The sequence below is a fragment of the Maniola jurtina genome, chromosome 4 (genome assembly GCF_905333055.1).
Source record: "Maniola jurtina chromosome 4, ilManJurt1.1, whole genome shotgun sequence".
Taxonomy (NCBI): Eukaryota; Metazoa; Arthropoda; class Insecta; order Lepidoptera; family Nymphalidae; genus Maniola; species Maniola jurtina.
Genome location: NC_060032.1, coordinates 44,774 through 70,922, shown reverse-complemented (window position 1 = coordinate 70,922; position 26,149 = coordinate 44,774). Strand labels below are relative to the sequence as shown.

Here is a 26,149-nt window from a genome sequence, read left to right as displayed (position 1 = left end):
ACTTATTAAAACTAATAACGATCGTCAAATTGTTGTAAAACCAGACATCGTTGTAGGGCTCCCCACTCCCCAGGGAAGTTACTACTAGGTATAAATATTCTGTGCCCCAGTAGGCTATGAGGATGTGATTGAGTCTCTTCCTTCGTGATTACTGAAGATCCCGGCCTCGAGTGGATCAGCGGTTTCCATTTATTTTGTATGTGTATATTACACGAATTGGATAGCTTCAGCGGCAGCTCTGTGATGTGATGGCTGTGCAAGTATCGGCAAACACACGCGGCGCCCGCGCATGTGGGGCGCGCAGCTAACGGCTCGGAACGGTTCGGAAGCAGCGGTCTTATCTGCGGCGCCCCCCGCCACCTCCCCCTCGCACCCCCCTCGTCGCCGTCGCGACGCCCTCGGTCCGCTTGCATACATTAGCGAGCCCAGCGGCATGCAACGTACGTACCTAGCTACACCACAGCTGCTGCAGTTTGACAGCTTCAGTGTTCAGTTTGACAGATCGCCATCATCTCACTTCCACTGTCGCCTAAAATGGCCTGCTGCAGCGTGAATACCCACCATAAAGTGTAACGTTCAGATCGTAGGAGATAATCACAACTTCCGTGCTACTGAGATAATGGACATCGGAGACTAGACCCCGTTTGTTGGGACCACAAACGTATTGAGAATTGAGATCTCTAAAACGGAAAATTGAAAATCCAAAAGAGCAAAAAGAATAGGTACTTAATAGTTAGAAATTAAATTGTCAAAATAAGTAAGTAGACTATGTACTTAGGTATCTAGGTTATGAATAACATTGTGAAAATTATTTATAATAGGTACTTGCCTAATGATTCGTGTAATATGATGTATAAACACATACTTAGGCATGTTTTGTATTGTTTATTTGTTCTCGCGTCTGTAACGACAATGAGCTAATGACTCAACTAATTTACAGAAAAGGGACTGGTCATTGAAATGTTGGTAATGTGAGACAAGGCACCGGGAACTAAATCTCGCCAGTACCTACACACATTTGTTTTAGTGACATCTAAGCAAATTATATCAATAACACTTACTTCCTGCATGGTGTCTTGAGTAGGTATCACGTGCGTACGTGTAGGTACAGCACTCGTGCGCGCATGTGTGTGTGAGTGGAGTACAACAATGCCTTACCGAGCTAATCGCGCAACGATTGTTTGTTTAGCGATCGCCACTAAGGGCTCACGTACACAGCGTTACACTTCCACGTCCAGTCTCGGCAGCGAACACACGGGACGCCACTTGGCAGAGAGGCACACTGACTTGATGTGTATATGAATAGGGAACTAGGACGATACATTTAAAGATGCGGCGGCACAAGCTGCAGCGCAAGCCTTCCAGTTCACAAATAGACAATGTGAGGGCTGTGTCTGCGTGTAGGTTGATTGACGGATCAGTCTGCGTGCGACTGCATTGCCGCGTCTCAACTCGTACGTTACATACAAACAGACATTACTTTGCGGACGTCCACGATATACAAGACCGTGATGTACAAATATACAATAAGCTTAACACAGACATTAATTGTATGATACAAAGTGCAGCACGCAATGTGCATTACCACCTTGCTACTGTAACACACGCACGAGACATCACCACGCAACATCACAGAGATCTTCCAAAATCTTTCCACAACACACTCAACGCTCGTTTCAACAGACACTCCGACACCACCATTTTCAAATTTTCTTGACATCAATTACTGTAACCACAATTCCTTGTAAGTTGTAATACAGAATACAACACACGTCACCGTCGCGTGTGCGCCGGCCTCAGCACGCCTCAGCAGCGGGAACAATACGCGCTGGTTTACGACGCAACTTGAACCCGGATATAATAACATACTACAATGCCCTCAATCCGCCGCCGCGCACCACCACGCCGCCACACTTGCACGACAACGGTGCACACGAAACTACATACTACGCCCTAACTTAACTAACTAGTGAATGATCATGACAATAAACTTAGGACGATAAGAATAATGAACTTATTTGATAGAGATCAACACATATTACATCACCTAAGAAGATAGGTCTGTTTAGATCTCTTTGCTGTAACAATCCTGCTAACAGCTGAGCGCGGAAATGAAAATTTCTGTGAACTCGAAGGACTGTTTGAACGTTTGTCAAGTAGCAGACACGATGAAAGAATATAATATGGCACGATGATTTATCAAACACAGTGTATAGCGTCTACGTGGCAAATTGTACCAAACAGATTTGCCTGTTTTGACGGATTATAGTTATTGGCGTCACTCAGAAAAGCAGGTATTATTTAATTATTTTTATGGAATTACTGGAATGTCCTCTCATTTACCAACACAAAAAACACAAGTTCAATGTGTAAAGGTAATCCGAGAGTCTTAATCTAAACAAACTAATGCCAAAATAAATAATTTAATTAGAGCGTGATTGCTATCACAACATCTAATTATACAGTTCACAACCCAAATACCGAAAATATGCGATATCGCTCCGAATCTCGGAAGGAGACTAAACTACAACCTTCGAAACACCCGTATTTATGCAAGTTCAATCTTGTTGGCCTCCTAGCAACAGATTGTATGACATCGAATGAGCCAAATATCGATTTTATCAATCTACCTGCATGAGATAAATTAATAATTTTATATTATTTTTGACAACTCAAATCAATTTTTAAAAATAACCTTACAGTTCGGCCGTCCTGAATTTAACACGTCCTCGTGTTTCTAATCAATCTTGTCATGTCAGTCGCGGGCTTCCTTGCCCTAAGTCAAATCCAAATCATGGGCTATCCTGCCCTCCGTCAAATCATTAAAACCTACCCTTGAACTGCCGAACTCTCAGTTTTAATATCAAGTCAACAATAAATCCAAACGACTAACTTCCCATTCGATGTATACAAAATCTGAACCACTTATTGCAAGTTACTTTCCACTTCACAAAAGACTAAATTCTTAAAAAAAAACTAAAACTTTTAGTCACCAAATCAAACTCAATTAAAATTTTAATCAAATGTGGGTTGTTTAAAAAAAGATACCAAAGCGAAATTAAGGCAACGTGAGACACGTCCCGCTTCTGAATTATTGGCGTCACTCAGAAAAGCAGGTATTATTTAATTATTTTTATGGAATTATTGGAATGTCCTCTCATTTACCAACACAAAAAACACAAGTTCAATGTGTAAAGGTAATCCGAGAGTCTTAATCTAAACAAACTAATGCCAAAATAAATAATTTAATTAGAGCGTGATTGCTATCACAATATCTAATTATACAGTTCACAATCCAAATACCGAAAATATGCGATATCGCTCCGAATCTCGGAAGGAGACTAAACTACAACCTTCGAAACACCCGTATTTATGCAAGTTCAATCTTGTTGGCCTCCTAGCAACAGATTGTATGACATCGAATGAGCCAAATATCGATTTCATCAATCTACCTGCATGAGATAAATTAATAATTTTATATTATTTTTGACAACTCAAATCAATTTTTAAAAATAACCTTACATAGTGAACTAAACTTGACGTTCCTTGAACAGTATGGGCATGGTAATTACCACGGCCGGGCTCCACTTCTGTGGACCCCAACAGAATTGCAGCTCCGTGTCGTGCAAGTGTCGTCCCGCAGGAGTCGTCGATCCGGCGCGAGCACGGCACCCGGGCACGCGGGCGCGCACGTGCTCCGCCACGCGCGCCCGCACTTCCTACACGAAGTACGCGGGCGAGTCCGTTCCGACCGATCAACCATGTGCTGTTTAACAAACACTTGTCCAACATGACCGGTGGTGTGTCCGACACATGCGGTCGAGGGATTCCTATGGCAACCGTGCTTGACTTTTCACAGAACCCATAAACTGCTGCCTCAGTACTTGTGTTTGGCGTCCATTGCTAGAAACTCTATTGTCGTGATTGACTGGATTCAAGGTTCTTGCTTAGATAGTGCATTTCAGCCAATGGCGACACAGAGTTAGCCGAGTAGAGGTGTGAGCGTCACGCCATGCCTCCCGGTGATCCAGTGTGCCTGATCGGTTGACTCACGACGCGACGTGGGAAATATGCCATCGTGACCAGGCTCTTTAGCTGTTTCCCTTTTATTAGGACTTTGGTTGCCTCTGCCATACCTACTAAATATTAACATTTAAGCTTTATGATCACACATTAATATTATAAAAGCGTGTGTATGTAGGTATATGTGTATGTATGCGTGTGTATATTTGTTACACTTTCACGCAAAAATTACTGGACGGATTTGGTTGAAATTGAGATAGATTATATCCTGGATAAACACATAGGGTACTTTTTAGCCCGGAAAATCAATCGTCGGAGTTTCTGTATAACCTACCTAGGTATATCGACGCGAATGACGTTGTGGGCATCAGCTAGTAATAGAATAGTAGAAAGATGAAACTATGTTTATTCAAGCCTTCAATTGAGATGCAAATTACAAGTTTATTGTGTCTACAACAAGAGCACTGAAGGGCAGCACGCGGCTACTGCCGACGTGGCAGCAGGTGTCGGGTACTGATGACGCGTGTCGGCTGACGGCTCACTCCGTTCTGTGAATGTGCCACATTCATGGTGTCAACACACACGCTCCCATCTACGTACCTACTCGCCATTCATACCTACACACGGAGCTATACCTGCACAGGGACGGGTGGACGCAGAGCTGACGGAAACTGCCCAGAAAGAAGAAAAAGAGACGGAGCTTTAAAGCTCTCCTGTTAGCAAGGTTATAATTATTATAAGGATACTTATCATGATAACTAACCGGTAATTATTTATCAAACAGCCCGCCTAGTAATACTATTTAAGTGGTATCACTCAACACTTACGCTAGAAGCAAGTAGATAATTCTATTATAATAATATTTTGTTCTTAATTTCGTGACTAAAAACTTGCAAACTAATACTAGAAACCAACTATCCTCATCCGCCTCACCTCGGAATCTGAACAATCCAAATTAACTACTATCAAATATTGTCGATTATATTTATCAAAAGATATCAACATACCTATATTTATCTTGACAAATATCAAAGATAATTATTACTTCGAACCCAATTATGAAGGATAAACAGGAAGCATAATCTAATGACTAATCCTAAAACTTTCACAGAAATGAGCAACTTTTTTTAGGATGCCTCATATTATATTTGTAAATAAGTAAGAAAATAAAAATAGCTAACTTGGAGTGTGGGAAAATGCTGCTTATCGATTTACAACACATCTATGTAACGATGTGTGAAGTCCTCCTCCCTCCGCTTCCTAGAAAATCGCACGAGGCCGCCGCTCCCGGGGGACGCCAGGCGAGCTTTCGCGATGCAAATGTTATGAACTGTCCTGTTGTTCACGGAGAGTGTAAACAAACCACCCACCAGCCCAGCATCCGAAATAACAATTCATTAGGGGCTCGTTATCTGCCGCGGCGCTGCAGGCGGACGTGACGTAGCACCGCAGCGCGTGGACTGTGCCTAGCGTCCAACTCTGACATCTACAGTGTGGACATTGTAGAAACAACAGTACCATAGTAATACCAGCTAGTGTATAAAAGCGAAACAGACCGTCCCAATCAGGTGACTCAGCCATTGACTAATCACCAAATCTCAGGAATTATTAATTCCACCCTCATGCGAAAGAAGCTCGCCCTATTTGAACACACACACACACACACACACACACACACACACACACACACACACACACACACACACACACACACACACACACACACACACACACACACACACACACACACACACATTTTTGAACGGGAGCCTCCAACACCAATCCCAAGATTGGTGTTGGAGGTAGCATTGAGGGCAAAAGGCTTCTAGGTCGTCAAACACGCAAACGGTTAGACGATACAAAGGGGTGGACAGGGCTTAGTTACCCGAAATTAAAAGAGGTGGCTATAAATAAAGAAGCTTTTGGATGATGATCGCTAAGCTTCATTTCGAAGAAGGCACGCGACGATGATGATGATGATAGAATGATGTTTGGCGGCGAGGCGCGGGCGAGCCGTGTGCGGCGCGGGCGAGCCGTGTGCGGCGCGGGCGCAGGGCACAGAGGGCCTATACAAATAACTCATTTCGAAACACTCAAGTCGTCACTCCACACGGACAAAAAATAAATAGGACTAATTTAGAAACGATCCGAAGGGCCCTTAAAACGTGTAAAATAGCGCGTTAGGGACGAACAAAAACAGGTGCAAACACGCTAGCGCCTAGCGCCTCACCTCGCCCGCCTCGCTCACCTCGCCCGCCTCGCTCACCTCGCTCCACTGCCGGGGCAGCACAGGGCGCAGTGATGCAGCTGACCGGGGCCCGGGGGCCACACGAGTAAAACTAGACAACAGTGAACTAACTATTGCTCACTGAGACAAGTACAGGGATAACTTGGGTGTTTATCCCACAAGCAGATACACATTCAAACAACTTCAAAAGAAAGATGCAATAGCAATGTTAAGTGTGGATTGTGGAAGTGATCCAGCAGGAGGATCCAGGGTCCAGGTATGAACGAGACAGATAAAAGCTACGAAAAAGAAATAGAAGACAGTCTATATAATAATAATAGTATATTAATCATGATTGTGATCATGATCAACCCATCGCCGCCTCACTACTGAGCACGAGTCTCCTCTCAGAATGAGAAGGGTTTGGTCTACCACGCTGGCCAACGCGCGGACTGACAGATTTCACACACCTTCGAGAACATTATGGATGTTCAGATGTTTTCCTTTACTATTAAAGCAAGTGATTGAAATGCTCCTAGCTTCAGAAAGTTAAGAGGTTAGCTGCTGACCCTAACTCCCGACTTCCAAACAGGAGGCGGACTTCATCACAGCATCGCAGCATTGCATCAATAGTAAGTATCCCATTCATTCGTTCATTCTCGGCCTATTCTTATCGATGAAATGACTGATGAGTGAATGAATTGCCCTCACCCACGTGCAGCTAGGTGTATCAGTAGATAGATAACTAATGACATCTATATAACAATTAATCTGCAAGATTATAATTAATAATATTATGAGGATAGCTAGAGGCAAAATATTGTTTAATTCGATCGTCTGTTATGAGATGTAAGTCAATTCCCAATTCTGTTTGCTGCTGTAGGTACTTAATTAACTCGTTCGTGTACCCAATAACATTCAGTTTTCCTGCTCACAAGAACCGTTTGTTTACTGCACTAATTAAATTGAGGAAAATTCCAGTGTACATGTAACGACGGTAGGTACCTACTGCGCCGTCTTGCGCCGCGCTGTACACCAACACTAACCGGTAGATTCAAACATCCATTAGTCAAACGTAACTAAGTAGGTATGTACTTATCATGGATCAGCACAAACCATCGATGCACAAACCGACAAACACAAGAGATAATATTAATTATGAACATTACGGTCTTGATTTCTGGATCATTGATATCTAGCTTTGGATCTCTTCATTTACCAACCTAGTTACGCACTTGAGAGTTGAGCCTTTAATCTTAGGTTAAAACTGGTCAAGTGCGAGTCGGACTCGCACACGAAAGGTTCTGTACCATCAAACAAGAAATAACACTATTCAATTATTTTATGATTTCCCTAACCACATGTTTCCCTTTACTTGTTTAAGACGTTTTTGCCTGTCTTTCACCATTCTAGGTCAACGGGAAGTAGATACCTATTCTATAGGTTTTGATTCCCTTGACAGATCTTGACAGACAGACAAAGAGACAACGAAGTAGTCCTTTTTTGCTATGAAGATATGAAACCCTAAATTGATTGCCGTATGAGTAATCGAACCCCGGCCTCCCGATTAGGTTTGTACTCTGTTCCACTGCAACCGGGCTAACGCTTCTATTATTATCGTTTATTACGTCATAATTATCGTGACAAATATTTCCGAAGGGAAACATCCCACAGGTCGCGGGGGATAAAAACGCGCAGTTCGCGGTTCCCACGCCACGCGCAGCAGCGTGGGCGCGCAGCCTGGCTGGCGGCTAGGCAGATAGGTACCTACTACGTCACGCGTCGTCTATGTGTAATACATATGTCGTCTATGTGTATGTGTGTCGCTAATAGGTAGGTATAATATCGTTTTATATTCCACATAAAAACATCTCAAATTCTCAAATAGGTCAACACGAGTGAGGGCAACAAGTTTTATCTTCGCTAACGTTACTTTTCGTCGTACAAAATGTAAACTAGAAGAGCCAGTGTACAAACGAATCGAATCAGTAGAAACCACCACTTTTGGGTAAAACTTTTATTTTGCCATCATCATCGTCAGGCAATGCCTCCTTTGCTGAATTTGAGGGCACTGCGCCCGCGCCCGCGTCCCTCCCCCACCCCTGCCGCCATCCACCCACCGCTACACACACAAACCTACCGCGACTTGCAAAAATTTTAATTTAGTTTTTTTTTCTGAAACAAAGCAACCACATTATCATAATATATAGCGCGGTAGAACCACAATAGCTAACACTAAGTTAATAACCTAATAAACAATGATTTTATTATGTAACGGTCTCCCGCGGGCGCGAGGGGCGCGGGCGGGCGGCGCGGGGGGCGGGCGGCTCGTTTGCTCAAGCACTCAGCGCGTTTACTATAATTTATAATAACCCGGATCGTCACACAGGACATGTTTGCCGACGCGCAAAAAGAGGGTTGTTGACTCCATACACCAGCACACACCAGCGTGCACCAGCGGGACTCGCCGTACCTGGCTGCGAACGATCCTCACCTGCGTATTTGTGACGAGCGCGGCGTTACAAATGTTTGCCTTCAACGACGACGAGGTCCTATCCTGTCAGCGTAGCCTCCACACAAACAAATACCTACTTAGGTGTGTATGTTTGTATGTGGGGACTGGGGAATTAGATTGTACTAAATGAAGAATGTTGCCTACCATCAGTCTTATCAAATACCTACCTACAAAGTTATCTGGATAGTCTTAGCTAGGAGTAAGATATTGATACGCGGACGGTTTGTAGGTGGCTCTTCTCAGACCAGAGCGCATTTGGTAACTTTAGTTTTAAGTTTGCGTAATTAATTATCACCATTCTATGTATAAGTTATCTCACAACAATTATGGATAGTAATTAATCAAAAGTGTAAGTGCCTACAATTCTATTTTGAATAGGAGTTAGCTTTGATTTTAACTCGGTAGGTATGTCGTTGTTTCAGTACCTAACCTTTACCTAACTAATAGTTTACTATCTACCTACTATGCAATAGATTTACGAGGAAGTACTCAGGTGATAACGAGATCATTATACTTACTTATTTTTATATAAAAAATGACAGAGTAAGGGCTGCTCATGTGCCTTGATTAGATGAAACATACGATGTTATATTCTTTGGATAATATTCAGCATGTAGTGTTGTTGTGACAGCGCCTACGGACGTACCTATACGTTTGGGAAATGTGCAGTGTTATGTTCCGAGGTACCACTTACTAGTAACTAGTTAGTGTCGTTAGTGGGTTAAGTACAGCCGGGCGCGGCGCCGCGCAGGAAGTGCGAGTCATGGCGGCTTCGCGGAACACACACACACACACACGTGCCGGCTAGTGTGTCACCGCGGCGGAGGCCTGCGAGCCTGGCTGCAGAGACTGCAGGCAGCGAGTTACGGCTACCTGCCGACGCAGGAAGCTTGTAAGCGACGTAGGTAAGTGGTGACTCCACACACACCTACTGCAAATGCCGAACATGTACTCCTGCCGATGCTGCGCCAGCTTACACATGCCTACAATACATGACTCTTATCAACCTTCGATATCTTAGATCTTAGTAGCTCTTTAGGAGCCAAAACTGTTTTTTATAACAAAATACTTATGTGAGAAACGTAGATTTTTTAATCACTGTAGTAGGTATATCGAGAAGAGAACCAAAATAGCTGTTTTACTTAAACAAAAAATTTAGTGCGTGTAGTGCGTAATGTTTACTTACGTTACGCACGAAAACTATAACCACTTATGGGATTCCATTTTATAGGCGAAGTAGGAACCAAGCAATTAACCGATAAGCGTTAAGCGTACTAGCATAATATTAGGCAGCTTATGTTCGTCTCCGGCATACGAGCTATCTCTGTACCGAATTACATAAAAATCGGTTAAGCGGATGGCCGTCAAAAGGTAACAGACAGACAGATACACTTTATAATATTAGTATGGATTATTGTAATAACATTCATCACAATAATAATATTATGTGCAAGAGGTTTGAAACGTGCTCGTAAGTGCATACAGCGAGGCGGAGGTCGTGTCGCGCTGCTCGCTGCCGGCACCGAGCCTCTAGTTTGCAGCTGTGAGTTGTACCTACCTAGTAGTGAGTGCCTATCGTTGAATGAAATCATTCAACAAGCACAACAGCTCTTCCTAATTGGAACAGGCGCCCAACCAAAACATTGACTTCCTATTTTAGTTTAGCAGCCTATTTAGGGAGATATGACGACTTATAGCAGACAGACAGTTGGATAGGTACCTACCTAGGTACATAAGTGGGTGCTCGAGCGGCGCTCTACTTCTGACGCTGCGTTTATCTAAGGAGGCAAGTAATATAATATCATAAACTAGATAAGCTGTGTTTCAGCACAGGACAAGTAAGTAGTTCAGGAGCAGGTGACTCTGATTCTATATTCTCCATGAAGGTGCTGAGCTTAGCAGTTAACTTGCCTTTTTATTTGAAGGTTCCAGGGTTCGGTCTCGAGCGTGCCCCTCGAACTGTTCGGAGTTTTTTGCGTTTAAGCAATTAAACATCACTTGCTTTAACGGTTAAGGAAAACATCGTGAGGAAACCTCTATGCTTCAGAATTCTCCATAATATTCTCAAAGGTGTGTGACACCAATCCACACTAAAGGTGCATACCACATAAGGTGGGCACCTTAAGCCAGCAGGTGGACTGCGGCCAAACCTTGCTGATAGCTAAAGGAGAGCCGTGCTCAGTAGTGAGGCGGTGACGGGGTGATGATCATAATTAATAATAGTAATTATAGGAAAAATAGTATACCTAATTAGGTAAGTACTTATTTACCTGTTTTTATTTATTTTGATTTTCAATAAAATTTTAGCTATTGTATAATAGCTATAACATATTAAAGCGATATATTGTATATATACCTAGTTTAAATAATGACTAAAGTTTTGAAAATCGCGGGGACTCCTCGCTGCGGCGCGCGGCGGTCGGCGGACGGTCCCGCAGGACCTTGCCACGGGTTGGCACGGTTGTGATTGCGAGCATGAGCATCACACGTAGCATACAATATAGTCAATAGAATATTTTTTCAAAAATAAGTTTTTGTATGACGCGGCGGCGGACACGCAGGCGGTGCGAAATGCACTACTAGCTAAATAATAGTGTCATTGAACACATCATCCGATATATTTTACGCCTAAAAAGTTCAAAGAAATAATAATATGTCTCTACTTTCTTTCTAGATACAACAAAAAGGAATTTACAAAGAGAATAATATTTTAGTACCAACCCTACATTTACCTATCTATAAAATTCAATATAAATTTTGAAAAAATATTAGATACATTTTTGCAATTAATTATGTAATGTACCGAATTTTTTTCTATTTGCTAATTCCCGGATATCAAAGAGTTCTCGCGTTCGCACTAACCATTTGGTTAGCGCGAGTAAGTATGCGAAACGATTGCGGATGCTCACAGACCACCATAGCTACACAATTCGCGATATCGCCAATTTTTTGCCGAACCCCAATTTTAGCCTGCTTGAATTTTTATCCAACTGCGGTGAAACTCAAAGGAGGGTGTTGTGCCCTGTATGTATGTATGTCCGTTTCTACGTCCACTTGTAACTACTCAACGACTCAACCGATTTCGATAAATGATACGTCATTAGATTCGTCTCGATGGCGTGAGTGTCAGTGGGTAAGTAGCTACATAATTATATAAAATTCAAAATGGTGGTTTTTATGCGTTTTACTGTGGGGGTTGAAAAAGATGCAGTGCAAATCGCAGTCGGGCTTTCGTGAAAACGTTTTAAATGATAATTGTTCGTATCGTGGGCAGCCTACTCACACGCACGAGCGCGCGCGCAGTGTGCGTGCGGTGTGCGCACGCGACGTGAAAGTGTGTGTGTAGGACCTCTAATTGGCGCGATAACCAGAGGCCCGCAACTGAACTGCATGGAGTTGTTTTTAATTCGAACCCCCGAAACATAACAGCCTCGACACCGCGCCGACGACGTCCGGCTCGCTGAGCATATACGAGTATACCGCCAACATTAATTACTCTAAGATTTATTTCATTATTAAGTTGGAACAAAATTCAATATTTTAGGAAATAGAAAACAAAGCCTATGAAGAGGTCAACGGATAAACGGATCATTGTTCCAAGACAAAGAAAGAAAGAGAGATAATTTATTCATCTTCTGCATAAAATATACCTAGAGTGGTTAGTAGTAGTTAATAATAAAATATTTACTTAATAATTAAGTAAGTACTTAAAATGAGTTCTTGCACCCACGTGGCACAAAATGAAAAGGCCCTGGCTCAGCATTTTTTGTGCTTTTTTTATTTTTTATCCCTTTCATTTTTTGTGCCACGTGGGTGCAAGAACTCATTTTAAGTACTTACTTAATATTTACTTAATAATTAAGTAAGTACTTAAAATGAGTTCTTGCACCCACGTGGCACAAAATGAAAAGGCCCTGGCTCAGCATTAATGCTGCAGGTTTTAAAGAATGAAACCTGATCGCTAGGATATTGCTGACTGAAAGAACTGACTGAAAGACTAGTTTTAATTTTATTTCAATAAAATTAAATTTGAAAACTTGTTTTGAATAGATGCTTTACTTACAAATAAGTAATTATCAAGGCACTTACCTACCAAGATTAGCCTGTGCTTCATTAACTTCCATAGTAGGTAGGTACCTAAGAGCTACCTACATTGCATTCGCAATGCACTGGCTAGGTTAGGTGATGTAACTGCATTGGCAAAACTACTATACCTGCCTGCCTACCACTACGTAGTACAAACAAACTAGTTATACCTACCTACTTCGGTAGAAGTAGACATTTCACAATAGGCTACAAAATAATAATGACAGTTATAAATAGTTCGACCACACAATATTACTGAACAATCCTATAATTATAGCAAGTAGAATTATAACACGTAACTAGCTACTACAATTCGTTCTTGTCGTACCTACCTCCTAGGTGCCTATTGTGAGGTTATTTTTAAAAATTGATTTGAGTTGTCAAATATGATATAAAATTATTAATTTATCTGATGAAGGTAGTTCGACAAAATCGATATGTGGCTCATTCGACGTCATACAATCTGTTGCTAGGAGACCAACCTAGGGCTATAGGGTTGAAGGTTTAAGTTTAGTCTCCATCTAAGATTCGGAGCGATATCGCATATTTTCGGTACTTGGATTGTGAACTGGATAATTAGATGTTGTGATAGCAATCACGCTCTATATTTTGGCAATAGTTTGTTTAGATTAAAACTCTCGGATAACCTCTACGCATTGAACCTGTGTTTTTTGCGTAGGTTTTGGGAAGTCATCCCAATAATTCGAGAAAAATATTTAAATGATACCTGCTTTTTTGAGTGACGCTTATAATTCAAACGATAAAACTACCTAGTGTAAGGTTATTTTTAAAAATTGATTTGAGTTGTCAAAAATAATAATATAAAATTATTAATTTATCTAATGCAGGTAGTTTGATAAAATCGATATTTCGCTCATTCGATGTCATACAATCTGTTACTAGGAGGCCGACAAGATTGAACTCGCATAAATACGGGTGTTTTGAAGGTTTTAGTTCAGTCTCCTTCTGAGATTCGGAGCGATATCGCATATTTTCGGTATTTGGGTTGTGAACTGGATAATTAGATGTTGTGATAGCAATCACGCTCTAATTAAATTATTTATTTTGGCATTAGTTTGTTTAGATTAAAACTCTCGGATAACCTTACACATTAAACTTGTGTTTTTTTTGTGTTGGTTTTGGAGAGGACATTCCAATAATTCGATAAAAATATTTAAATAATACCTGCTTTTCTGAGTGACGCCAATAATTCAGAAGCGGGACGTGTCTCACGTTGTCTTAATTTCGCTTTGGTATCTTTTTCGAACCAACCCACATTTGATAAATTTTTTTAATGAGTTCGGTGGTTTTGGTAATTTGGTGATTAAAATATTAAGTTTTTTCTAAAGAATTTAGTCTTTTGTGAAGTGGAAAGTAATTTGCAATAAGTGGTTCAGATTTCGTATACATCGAATGAGAAGTTAGTCGTTTGGATTTACTGTTGATTTGATATTAAAACTGAGAGTTCGGCAGTTCAAGGGTAGGTTTTAATTATTTGACGGAGGGCAGGATAGCCCATGATTTGGATTTGACTTAGGGCAAGGAAGCCCGCGACTGACATGACATGATTAATTAGAAACACGAGGACGTGTTAAATTCAGGACGGCCGAACTGTAAGGTTATTTTTAAAAATTGATTTGAGTTGTCAAAAATAATATAAAATTATTAATTTTTCTAATGCAGGTAGTTTGATAAAATCGATATTTCGCTCATTCGATGTCATACAATCTGTTACTAGGAGGCCGACAAGATTGAACTCGCATAAATACGGGTGTTTTGAAGGTTTTAGTTCAGTCTCCTTCTGAGATTCGGAGCGATATCGCATATTTTCGGTATTTGGGTTGTGAACTGGATAATTAGATGTTGTGATAGCAATCACGCTCTAATTAAATTATTTATTTTGGCATTAGTTTGTTTAGATTAAAACTCTCGGATAACCTTACACATTAAACTTGTGTTTTTTTTGTGTTGGTTTTGGAGAGGACATTCCAATAATTCGATAAAAATATTTAAATAATACCTGCTTTTCTGAGTGACGCCAATACTAGAAAGTGGTTTTAAGTACTTTAACGACGAAACGAATGGCGTGGCTCCAGCAACGCCTCCAATAAAGATAAATACAATAAATGTAATTGGTAGTTCCTCTATATTGATTATATTTGTCAGAGACAGACAGCTGCGTCGTGTGTACTCGCACGCAGCTCGCTTATCGCGGCGACCGCAGAGTCGCGTTATATTTAATTACTCATTAGTCGGAGCCGTTCATGCGACGATCTGCGACCTGCCAGTTGCTGACCGCAACACGGACTGATGAACTACATCGTTAGCGTATGGACACCCTTTCCTCTAAATATGTCAACGAAACGCATACAAATTAGAAGCGGTTAGCGAAATGTTTGTCCCGTGAATGGTTTTAACATTTTGAGTTGACAAGATGAAACCAATGCGAAAAGTTGCTATAATATTTGGTAGGTATAAAAAGACAGTTTCTCAGTCAGTTGAACTATTCAAATAGATATTTTGGTACAGTCAGGAACAAAGCTAGTTGTAGGTACCTACTGGCGGGTGCTAACATAGCTTTGCTGCCGACTGTACAAGTATAAATCGCCTAAATTACAAAATATAAGCCCGCTGCTGCAGGGATGGAGAGGTTCCCACGCCCGAGAGTTTCCCGCTGAGTAGTAGGTAGGTATAGGTACGTAATATGACTTGCGAACATCTCGGCTAGCAGTTCATGATGTAACGCTATCCCTATACTCAAACACCTATAAACTCTATACCTAAATATAATGTAGTCAGTTATCATCATTGCAAAATAAAAATTGATCTAGTGTGCGTCTAATTCGAAGACGAAGGGTTCCGTACCAATGGTATAAAATACCTTTTTTTAAAATTTTCATGGCGGCCATTTTGACATTTTTTTTTGTTTTTTATACCTACCTACATGCATAGAAATACACATTCTGTGAAAATTTACACTCTTTAAGTCGGTACTTATTGCGATTTACGAGATACAACCCGCTGCTAGACAGCCGAACGAACAGACGGACGGCACTCCTCGGGTACGGAACCCTAAGAAACCGACCGCTATGATCATAACTCTCCGATGACACGGCGGGATCCTGTGTGCCGGATGTCTCACAATGAGCCAACGTCACACAGCGCATCTGCACAGCCGTGATGCTGGATCCTATCCGCACTCAATCACTATTTACTTAAGTACATCTATTATATTGCTCTTTTTAGGGTTCCGTAGGTACCTCAAAAGGAAAAATGGAACCCTTATTGGATCACTTTGTTTTCTGTCTGTCTGTCTGTCCGTCCGTCCGTCGTGTCTGTCAAGAAAACCTATATAGGGTAGGCACTTCCCCTTGACCTAGAATCATGAACTTTGGCAGGTAGGTAGGTCTTATAGCACAAGTAAAGAAATAAATCCGAAAACCGTGATTTTTTAAAATTTTTAAAAGAATTTGTAAAAAAAAATTATAAATGTGTTTAAATTTTCAAAGTAAGATAACTATACCATCATAGTGGGGTATCATATAAAAAGACTTTATTTGCACATTCTAAAACAGATTTTTATTTATTTTTACGCATAATAGTTTTTGATTTATCGTGCAAAATGTCGAAAAAAATACCCGAGTACGGAACTTTCGGTGCGCGAGTCCGACTCGCACTTGGCCGGTTTTTATACACATATTATATTTACAATGTGTTAGCGACATTACCTTTGCCTGGAGTGGAAGTTCAAGATATTATGAACACATGAAAAAATCTTCTTCACGACGCGACGGCCAAGTCGGCCGCACTTCCCTACTGTTGCAACGAGCTGATTTCACAATTACAGTCCACGTCAACAATGTGGCGGCAATAAGACTATATTGTTGGACAGTAGGAAAACTCCACTCGCCTCATGTGTCGCAACGCGCCGCGCGCCGAGCCGCACGTGCGCCGCGCGCGGCGGCGGGCACGTAGCGCGCACAGAGCTGATAAAGCCTGCCCAAGAGCTGCTGGAGTTTTACATTGAAATAGGTAGGTACTGCTCTCGATCATTATTACTATTTCATAATTTCTTTGAAAGAGATTAATTCCTCTTAGGTAGCTACACGCGAGGTAAAGTACCAAAGCTTTATCATCGTCATCCTCATCGACCGATGCACGTCCGCAGCTCCGCATGCAGGACTTGCACACGCCGCGCTCCTGCACCGCCGCTGCCCGATCCCAATCGCTCCCTGCGACTCATCTGTCTACCGAGTGGAGGGGTTCCGCATTCCTTGGGTACCTACACTACACTACCTACCTACGCTTCCCGCTACATCTCACTAGACAAACTTTAAGCACAACTCTCTGCATCGCTCGCAGAGTAAGTAACTTTTAAACTTTCTTGTAAGGACCCTAAACCCTAAGACAAAGATTCTGTATCCTGTAAGTGTATTCCGAGTAGAAACCCAAACAAAATCTCTCGGAATACAGAAAGAGATACTTAGGAGAGAAGTTTCTAAGCGAGATTCATGAAACGATAACAGACGGTGGTCGACGTTCGAACAGCTGATGCCGCGCTCCGGCTCGTGAGAGCTCCGCTCGTGGTGGGCGGATGAGCGCACCCAGGTGCTCAGAGTTCACGCGTAACGCATTGCGCAATCCTATCATCGGCAGCGCGTCACGCCGCACGCGCCGCATCGGCCGCGCCGCAGCGACTCCGCACCAAGAACGCAACACGAACCTCCTTTCTAGAATATGTCTGCAAAATTTCATGGACTTTGGTTGCTTAATATTCAAATGAAATTGGAACTACGATTGTATGAAACGAGTGACGGAGAGAGCCCTGTTAACTCAATTTTATTTCTCTCGCAACAGTCTAGCTTCTGATGTGAAATGGTTTAGGCTAGGAATGTAATCGCTTTTATTTCTGCCTACTTCTTGATCTGCGTTAGGTACCTGCCTCTACCTCCTATACCTACTTATCTACCTATTGCAAGTTTTATTATAAATATAATAGTTAAGTTACGTAATATCAAAAGATTAGATAAGCGATTTTACCCGGCTGAGTTTGTTGTGGGCTCTTCTCAGACTTGGGCGCGTTTGGAACCCTCGTAGCTTTAGTTTTATGTTACGTAATAAAATATCACCACTAAGTATATCGTACAAATTTAACAATTTCGACCATTAAAAAGAGTACAATTGTACCTACTTTGAATAAATGATTTTGACTTTGATGAAATACGACCACGTAACAAAATACTAATATTATCTATTCAGCAATGTTACTGATTTGATATTTAGGTATACCTAATAACATCATTCCACAAGTAGGTATGTATATACCTACTTAAGAATCAGACAACCATGCCTAAGTATTAAGTACATTTTATGCTTGGATGAATTAATTTTATACAATTGTTTAATAAATAGGTACCTACGTACCTACTTACCAAGTCCCCGATACCTATCGAGGTATCGGGACAGTTATACCTAGGTACTAGCTAACACATCAGCACATGAGTAGAACATTAGTTACTAGCCACAAACAAACCGATCCGGCATCCGTTGTCTGGACTCGCTGTATAAGGATAAATAAATTATTGTTGTAACCAAATAGTATAATACCTACCTACCTACCTAGTACCTACCTTATTGCCATATTTACTCACATACATATATACCTACTTTAAAATATAATACTGGACGCAAGTAAGTTTGAAGGGAAATTACTTATGGCCAAAGCTTTGTTTTTCACTACTAAATAGCTCTAAATGACATTGAATTAATTATTGTATGTAAAATGTTGGGAATTTGTAACTTGTTTACTTTATATTGTAGCTAGTGCTGCCTAGGTGGGTACCGCGTAAAGTCAATATAAATACTAAATAGGTATCTATTTACGTGCTCCACAGAACATTCAATACCTAAGTATGTACCTACCTAATTAGGTTTGCAATATATTTTAATTAGGATCCTACACTCGAAAAATAATGTAATGTAATAAGTATGTATCTACCTACCTGGGTAGATAAATACACTCTTGTGATTTAAATACTTAAGAGACTCTTTCTCAAAACGATTAAATTGTGAGATATGTACAATTAGCCCCGTTAGAGGCAAGTTTTAAATTTTTGGGGCAAAAAGTACTTAACAATAAAAAAAGAGATAATTACTTAACTTTTTTTCACTTTAATAAGTTAGACAGCTGCCAACTTGGTAGCTGTCTACTGCCTAGCTATCAGCTTAGTTTCTAATGTTCATCAGTAGGAAATGGTTTGGCAAAGAGCACCAAAGTAATTAAGATAACAGACCGTTGCCACGACACTGCAGTAGTACAGGGGCGAGTGGCAGTAAGTAGTGCGGCTAACGACAGCGCGTCGCACGTGCTCGTTACTAGCACACTGACTACCTAGTCGATCTGTTCCTACGCAGCGGGTAGGCACCTACTGGGCAGCTCGACAGAGCACACTATTCCGCTGGAGAATTCATTATTTGATTTGAAATTAAATCACAGCCATTCTTGACTAGCCGTTTGAAGATTTTGAAGTTAAGAGGGGTCTCTCCGTCACTCGCTTCATACAAGCGTAGTTCCAATTTCATTTGAATATTAAGCAACCAAAGTCCATGAAATTTTGCAGACATATTCTAGAAACTAATAGCTATGTCTGTGGTTTTCCAGATTTCTGTTAAAATATTCGGTTTCAAAGTTACGCGGTCTTAAAAATTTACATACAAATCTTTGAGCCCCTGTAATTTTAAAACTATCTACATATTTTTAGAAAAATCTAAAACACCACAGACACAGATATTAGTTTCTAGAATGTCTGCAAAATTTCATGGACTTTGGTTGCTTGATATTCAAATGAAATTGGAACTACGATTATATGAAGCGAGTGACAGAGAGAGCCCTGTTAAGTGGGTATCTACCTAAATATATTTAGTGCTGCTGGAAGAAGTATCCTCACTCTTTCATGGTATACCTACCTATCTACTTATAATCTTTTAGTTTTGAGTTATTGGTACATGACTCATGAGCAAATAAATTATTTGGTATTGGTCCCACCTACTAAATTACTTTAAAAAAAAAAATTAGATGGAAAATGGTTCCCAGTGTGCGGCAAATGATTCGCATAGGCTACAAACAGCTCAGGACTAGGAGCAGGTAGGTGGCGCGACTCACCCGTCGTGCGCGATGTGGTGGTGGTGGTCCTGCGCGTAGGGCGGCGGCGCGTACGCGTCGTAGTGCAGCGCGCGGTAGTCGTCGCGGCGCTCGGGCGACGGGCTCAGCTCGGGGCTGCGGCGCAGGAAGCCGTCCGTGGAGCCCGCCGGCTTGAACAGCGCCTCGTCCAGCGGCGCGTAGCCCGCGTGCGCCGGCCGCAGCTCCTGGTAGCGCGGCGACGCGCCGGGGGCGTAGCCGTACGCGGGCGGGCTGTCCGCGCCGCTCTCCGCCGCGCCCTCTGCACACACACACACGCGTCAGGCGCCGCCTTCTCGTCACACCACCCGAGACACCACCGAACATTCATTCATTGAATTTATTTTGAATGGCAATGTGATTATTATGCATAATTGTGTAATTCGATCCCTAGGTAATGTCGATAGGTATAAGCACCCTACTATCATTGTTATTGTCGTCACCCACGCTCGAGAAAGCCGCGTAGTTACGTAGGTATACCTACCGTCATAGTATACTTTACAACGAATACTCTCTCAAGTCTAACACCACTCATATCTATCATGCCGACACGTCTTCAGTAATTTAGATAAAAAATAAGAAACCTACCTTGTAGTAAACAAAACCGCATCATGAATGAAATCTCAGCGAGGCGTGTGTGGCGTCACTCGCTTACCTTTGGCGTTATTGTTGTTGACTTCTGCGATGAAGGCGTCCAGCTCGAAGGCCTCCGGGCGGTGGTGCCAGTGCGGCCACGCGTCGTGCAACATACTGTCACTGTCACTCACTCGTCCGGCGCGCGTCCTCTCCGCGCGGCGCTCGCGTGTGTACTGCGCGCGGTGGGCTGCGCGTGCGCACGCCGCCCGCCCCTCCACCGCGCCGCACCCCGGCGCCGCCCCCGCACGCACACATGCCCGCACACCCTCCAGCCACCTCCAGCCCTACACTCCCGTGCTCCCGTCGTAGGAGCGAGGGTGGAAAAGACTCTCCCCTTGTTCTTCCATTAATTTGTATTTTAATATGAACTAAATGTTTACCTTCCAACTTATCTACCTACTAATGCCTTCAAAAGTAAAAAAAATAGCTCTAACATCATAATTATAATACCTATCAAATAATTTTGGAAATTAGGAATATAAAAATATTAAAAAAAAAAATGAAATAGGTAACTATCTATTTGTAAAAGTTAGGCACTTGGCACTCGGGTATATCTGACCAGGAAAGATAAATACTTAGTTACTGACAGGTATAGTCGAAGTATGTACTTAGGTACCTATAAGTTCCTTTTTATTTAGTTTTATAGACTGATTAGTTATTCACAATGAGATACCTACCTACGTAACAAAATGGTGTGGATAAGTAGGTACACCAAAAAAATGAAGAATCGGTTATCAATCATAAAATTTGTCCCGCCGCCGCGCCGCGCCAATGCAATGGGGTAACTTGTACACACGGGCGATGCGGCTAATAAACCTACCTACTGCGAATTAAAACGTGCACTTTCAAAAATTGATCAACTTTTCTCCTTTATGATGGATGTAGGTAGGTACCTACTAGATCTAGATACCCACCTATACCTAATTCAGTGTAAGTTGTAAGATAGAAGCGACACATTAGGTACTATTACTTGACATTATTATTACTCTATCTAGAACTTAGAAGGTCTAAGTGGCAGCTCACACACGGCAGCAGTGCCGACGCTCAGCTGATCGCTGCAGCGCGATAGCACTATCGTCGCGACCTACGCCACTCCGCGCACACCGCACGGCCTCGCCGCCAACACGGCCTCGCCGCCAACACTGCCACAGGACCTGCTGTGGAGACGCTGAGTCGTCGACGCAATGAATGTACCACCTATACCTAAGCATTACTGGTAATAACAATTCTTTTTGGCCACGGTTGATTGCATACTGACGAATTCTGGTCCTTCACTTTAAATAAACTTAGCTAATGATAGATGGCCCTGAGGGTGACAGCCAGTACCTAAAATTTTAGAATACCTACAAGTTTGTAATCGCAGGATCTCTGTCTTGAGTGAACAATATTTTTTTCACGACCTTATCGGGAGCTACGTATCTATTAATATACTTACCTACTTACTACAAAAAATTAGTACCTAATTAACCGCAAATCGTAATGGATTATTTTTGAAATAAACCTTGAAAGCCATAAATCCACAGGCAATAATAATGATATCTGTCATCAGGCATTAGAACTTCGCCAATAGTTCCGCGAAGCGACTCGCGCGCTATAAACATGTCGGTCGCAGCTCGCAGCTCGCGCGCCACAAATCATCGCTCGCGCTACTACCGTCTCCCGGGAACCTATAAATTTTATCGCATTAGCGGTAAGGGCGCTGTAAATCTGTGCGGGGGCAGTTTTTCTCGCTTCTGAGTATCGCGAGGAGAAAAAACTAAGTGGTGAGCGAGCGCGGCGCCCCGCGGCGCTGCCACAACAAACAGCCCGGCCAGCCGCCACGCTGCTTTGTTTTGAGTCGGGGATTACGCGGCTCAGGATTTACACCAGCGAACTGCCAAACATCACATTCGACAAAAACAATACCGAGCTCAACGAGACCCTGACGTCTGATATCCGAACACAATAGCACAAACTGTCTGCCTCTCAATGTGGAAAGACTCGTCCACATGTTCCTCCTAAACAATACGACACTGCACATTCACGCACATGCCCTCTCCGGGCACACCTACTGTTTAGCTTAATAACTTAGTAAAACCTTAGAAGATTTCAAATAGATCATAATGGCCCGATTCTGAGGATAAGCTACGAAGCTCGTGAGTGGCAGGAGGACTGGGAGTGACGCGAGCTGCTGCCGGGTCCACTGCGGAGCAGCAGGTGCGGCACCGGCGCAGCGGCGCGGCGCAGCAGACTGCAGCGCGGGCTGCGGGAGGTGAGCCGGCGAGATTACGCTCGTCCTTGCCGATAAGATAGGCGGCGCCGCGCGCGCAGATATCGCGCTGCCTAGCTATCAGCAGCTACAATGAACTTGGCACAGGCGCACAGTGTAGCACGTCATGTCTGTATACAAAGCTTAGCTAATTAGCTACTCGATCAGCTGTCGCGATTACGCCGCACGATTAGCGCAATCTATCGCAGCTCTTATCTGGAGGTTGAAGGCTCAGCGAGCTGAAGACAGACGGAACTTTCAGCGACATTTATTTTAGTACTAAGTATGTACCTATTGCAACAGTTTTACGATAAAACTGTGGTATTGCTCAAAATTACATGAATGCGGAGGCCCCACTCGTGTAACTTTATTATAATGTTTATGGGTGATAGGTTCCTACCTATCTTATTGTTAAACCAGCGAAGATACCTCTCATACCTAGCGAACAGGTATATACAGCTTGCACCTAGCGAACAGGTATATACTCGTACTTGCAGCGAAATTAATGTAATGAGTTCCTAGTAGGTGGTGGGAACCGCGGATATGCCTCTTACCCCGTACCTACCTACTTGTTCGCGGATACATTCCTACCTGAGTTCTCAGTATGCTCTTCAATATATGTACCTAACTACTTACTGGTTTAGGATTAGCAGAAAATTGATCCGGCTAGTAGCTATACTGGCTACTACACGGGATTCAATTAATTACTGATCGAGTTTGAATCCCACATTGATTACACGTTACGATAGTAAACAATGCAGTCTGTACAAAACATGGATCTGAGACAATCTAATCTAATCAGGCACCTTGCGATATTATGGACCGTTAAAATTTTCAACACAATTTCCCAGATTACGACTTTAGAAAACACCGATGCCGATCAGTGGGCACTGCGCCGGCGCGGCCGCTGCACAGTTATCCTGCCCACTGCCCAGCCCGGCGCCCGCATGCTCGTTCTCGTCCACTGGCAGGCGGCGTAGTGGCAACGAACACTCTCGCTGTTCACGTGTGAAGAGAAGTACATTTAGGGCGAATAATTCTATATAATTTCTACTTTTTTTGTTATTTTGAAGGACATCAAGTACCTAATGGTAGAACTACCTGTACTCCACAAATCTTTTATTTTCATCGATACACTAACCCATACTATAATTTATTATTATAAATGCGAAAGTGTGTCTGTCTGTCTGTCTGCTACCTTTGAACGGCCCAATAGTTTAACCGATTCTGACGAATTTTGGTATTGGGTTAGCTTATATCCAGGGGACGGACATAGGCAACTTTTTATCAAGGAAAATCTAAGAGTTCCCACGGGATTCCTAAAGACCCATCCGCTCTACCGATTTGTATGAAATTTGGTACCGAGGTAGCTTGCGTCCATGTTATTGACATAGACAACTTTTATCCCGGAAAACCAAACAGTTCCCACGGGATCTTCAAAAATCTACATCTACGCGGACGAAGTCGCGGGCATGCTCTAGTACCAAATAACGTTTGGAGGTTTTTGTTAGTGTAGCGGTTTCTTGGGCGTGTTCTAATTGAAACCAGCGATTGTCGGATGATCATCCAGAAATACACCGACCGCTTCCACGATGTTGAGGTAAGTCGATATCACTTTATTTCCAATAAAATATTCGTAGCTGATGTGTTTGATTTCTTCCTCCGATATATGCTTCGTTAATAAAGTGTTTCTTGAATTATTGTGATTTCATTTCTGCCTTTCCCGATACATCCCTGTCCAAGGTATAGGTACCGGTAAGGTGTTGGTTGAGGTAATCGTCGGGCTGGCGAGTGTGCAGGAACGACGAGTGTAAGTATCCCGTAAGTATGATGCACCCATATTAGTAACGCGTATTTTATTTTGCTCTGATGTAAATACTCGGCGCTGGTGAGTGATGGCTCTGTGGTGATGACTAACGCTTCCGGAATTACATGAACTGAGCATAATAGCGTAAACGACTACTTGCCTTCCGCTGAATTTTTGGGTTATTATTCACCGCTTCAACTTATACTGGGCTCTAGCCCTCATACAGGATGTACCTACCCACTGAGCTGCCCTTTGACATCCGCCCCTCAGTCCCCACTCTAGATAGGGAGGCAGAGATGTACCTACTTGTATTGTTACAGAACTAATAGTTTTATGACTAATGATAATACCTTAATATGTTACTAATAAATAATGCATTGATCTTCCGCTCACACTGTTCGCTATTTGTATACTTACATTTAAAATGAATTCATGAACTAAGTAGGTAGGTACAGCTAAGTTAACCAGTTCTGATATTACAGTAATCATTGATCACTCATCGTTAGTGGAGTAGCTGGATGCCTACATCAACAAACAAAGTAACGGTGTACTTAATATGTTTAGTAATTATTATAAACCGAGCCCCAGTTCATTAGGTAGGTACATGACAAACAAGACATCCAAGTTAAACTAATTCATAACAATTTGGATTTTGCTCTTGTCTTGGATTTCCATATTATTCTTCTGGAGTGTTGAGTGTCGTGTTCCGTGGAATGGTTCAAACTTCGTAGTGGGTACCTACTACCTAGGTACGTAGGGGCAATTTGTCCGCGTGAAATGGATGCGCGGACAGATGTCTGCTCGATTATGTTACGTTGTCTGTTGTCCATTCAAAATGAAAATAGTTTTATTTTATCAGTATTTCGATATTTACCTAGTAGGTTTCTACCCAATAAGTGTTTTATGTAAAATATGTACCTATATTCTGTGATATTATTTAGTTTGTTGGCCACTGTCGAATGAAAGAGGCTCGTTGCCGAGGAGTGCTGGAAGGGCAGAGGGGCGAGGGGGGACGGTGACAATTTTAAATAAATAAGATATTAATATTTTGAAGCGCAGGCCGGAGGTCGAGCCTTATCAGCTCGCGCCCTCCCCGCGCGCCCCGCGCACCTCCCCACATGACCCGCGCCGCCCGCCGGCCCCGCCGACACCGCTCGCAGTTACCAATATTGAACGATTCCAAACATTATAACCATATTATTATTTATAACAATAATTATAATTAGGTAGGTGCCTACTTATTTGCTACTACAATGTGTTAATAATATTGTGTAGCTGTGGTACCCTTACCAGGGCCTACTTGCTTGGCGACTTTGATCTATACCTACTGTTTATTTAATAACGATCATAATAAGAAGTATTTTTATCGATCGATGGCCCTTTCCAGATTTTGCTAGAAGGCGCGTAAGTTCCTATGGATCAGCTATTAC

At 42.3% G+C, this 26,149-nt stretch overlaps 1 protein-coding gene across 7 annotated transcripts in view; it reads right to left on the bottom strand.

Moving 5' to 3' along the window:
• Positions 1-26,149, bottom strand: part of LOC123864901 (transcription factor BCFI-like) — a 46,278-nt gene that overhangs the window by 14,821 nt on the left and 5,308 nt on the right. For 2 of the 7 annotated variants that reach the window (XM_045905643.1, XM_045905644.1), the window contains exons 1-2: positions 20,684-23,546; positions 20,014-20,290 (exon numbers count right to left, since the gene is read on the bottom strand). In XM_045905643.1, coding sequence (XP_045761599.1) covers positions 20,014-20,290; positions 20,684-20,777 — 371 coding nt within the window. In that variant the 5' untranslated portion in view covers positions 20,778-23,546. Of the gene's footprint in view, positions 1-20,013; positions 20,291-20,683; positions 23,566-26,149 lie in introns of those variants that run through there. The other 5 variants (XM_045905638.1, XM_045905639.1, XM_045905642.1 and 2 more) reach the window with 5 other exon arrangements.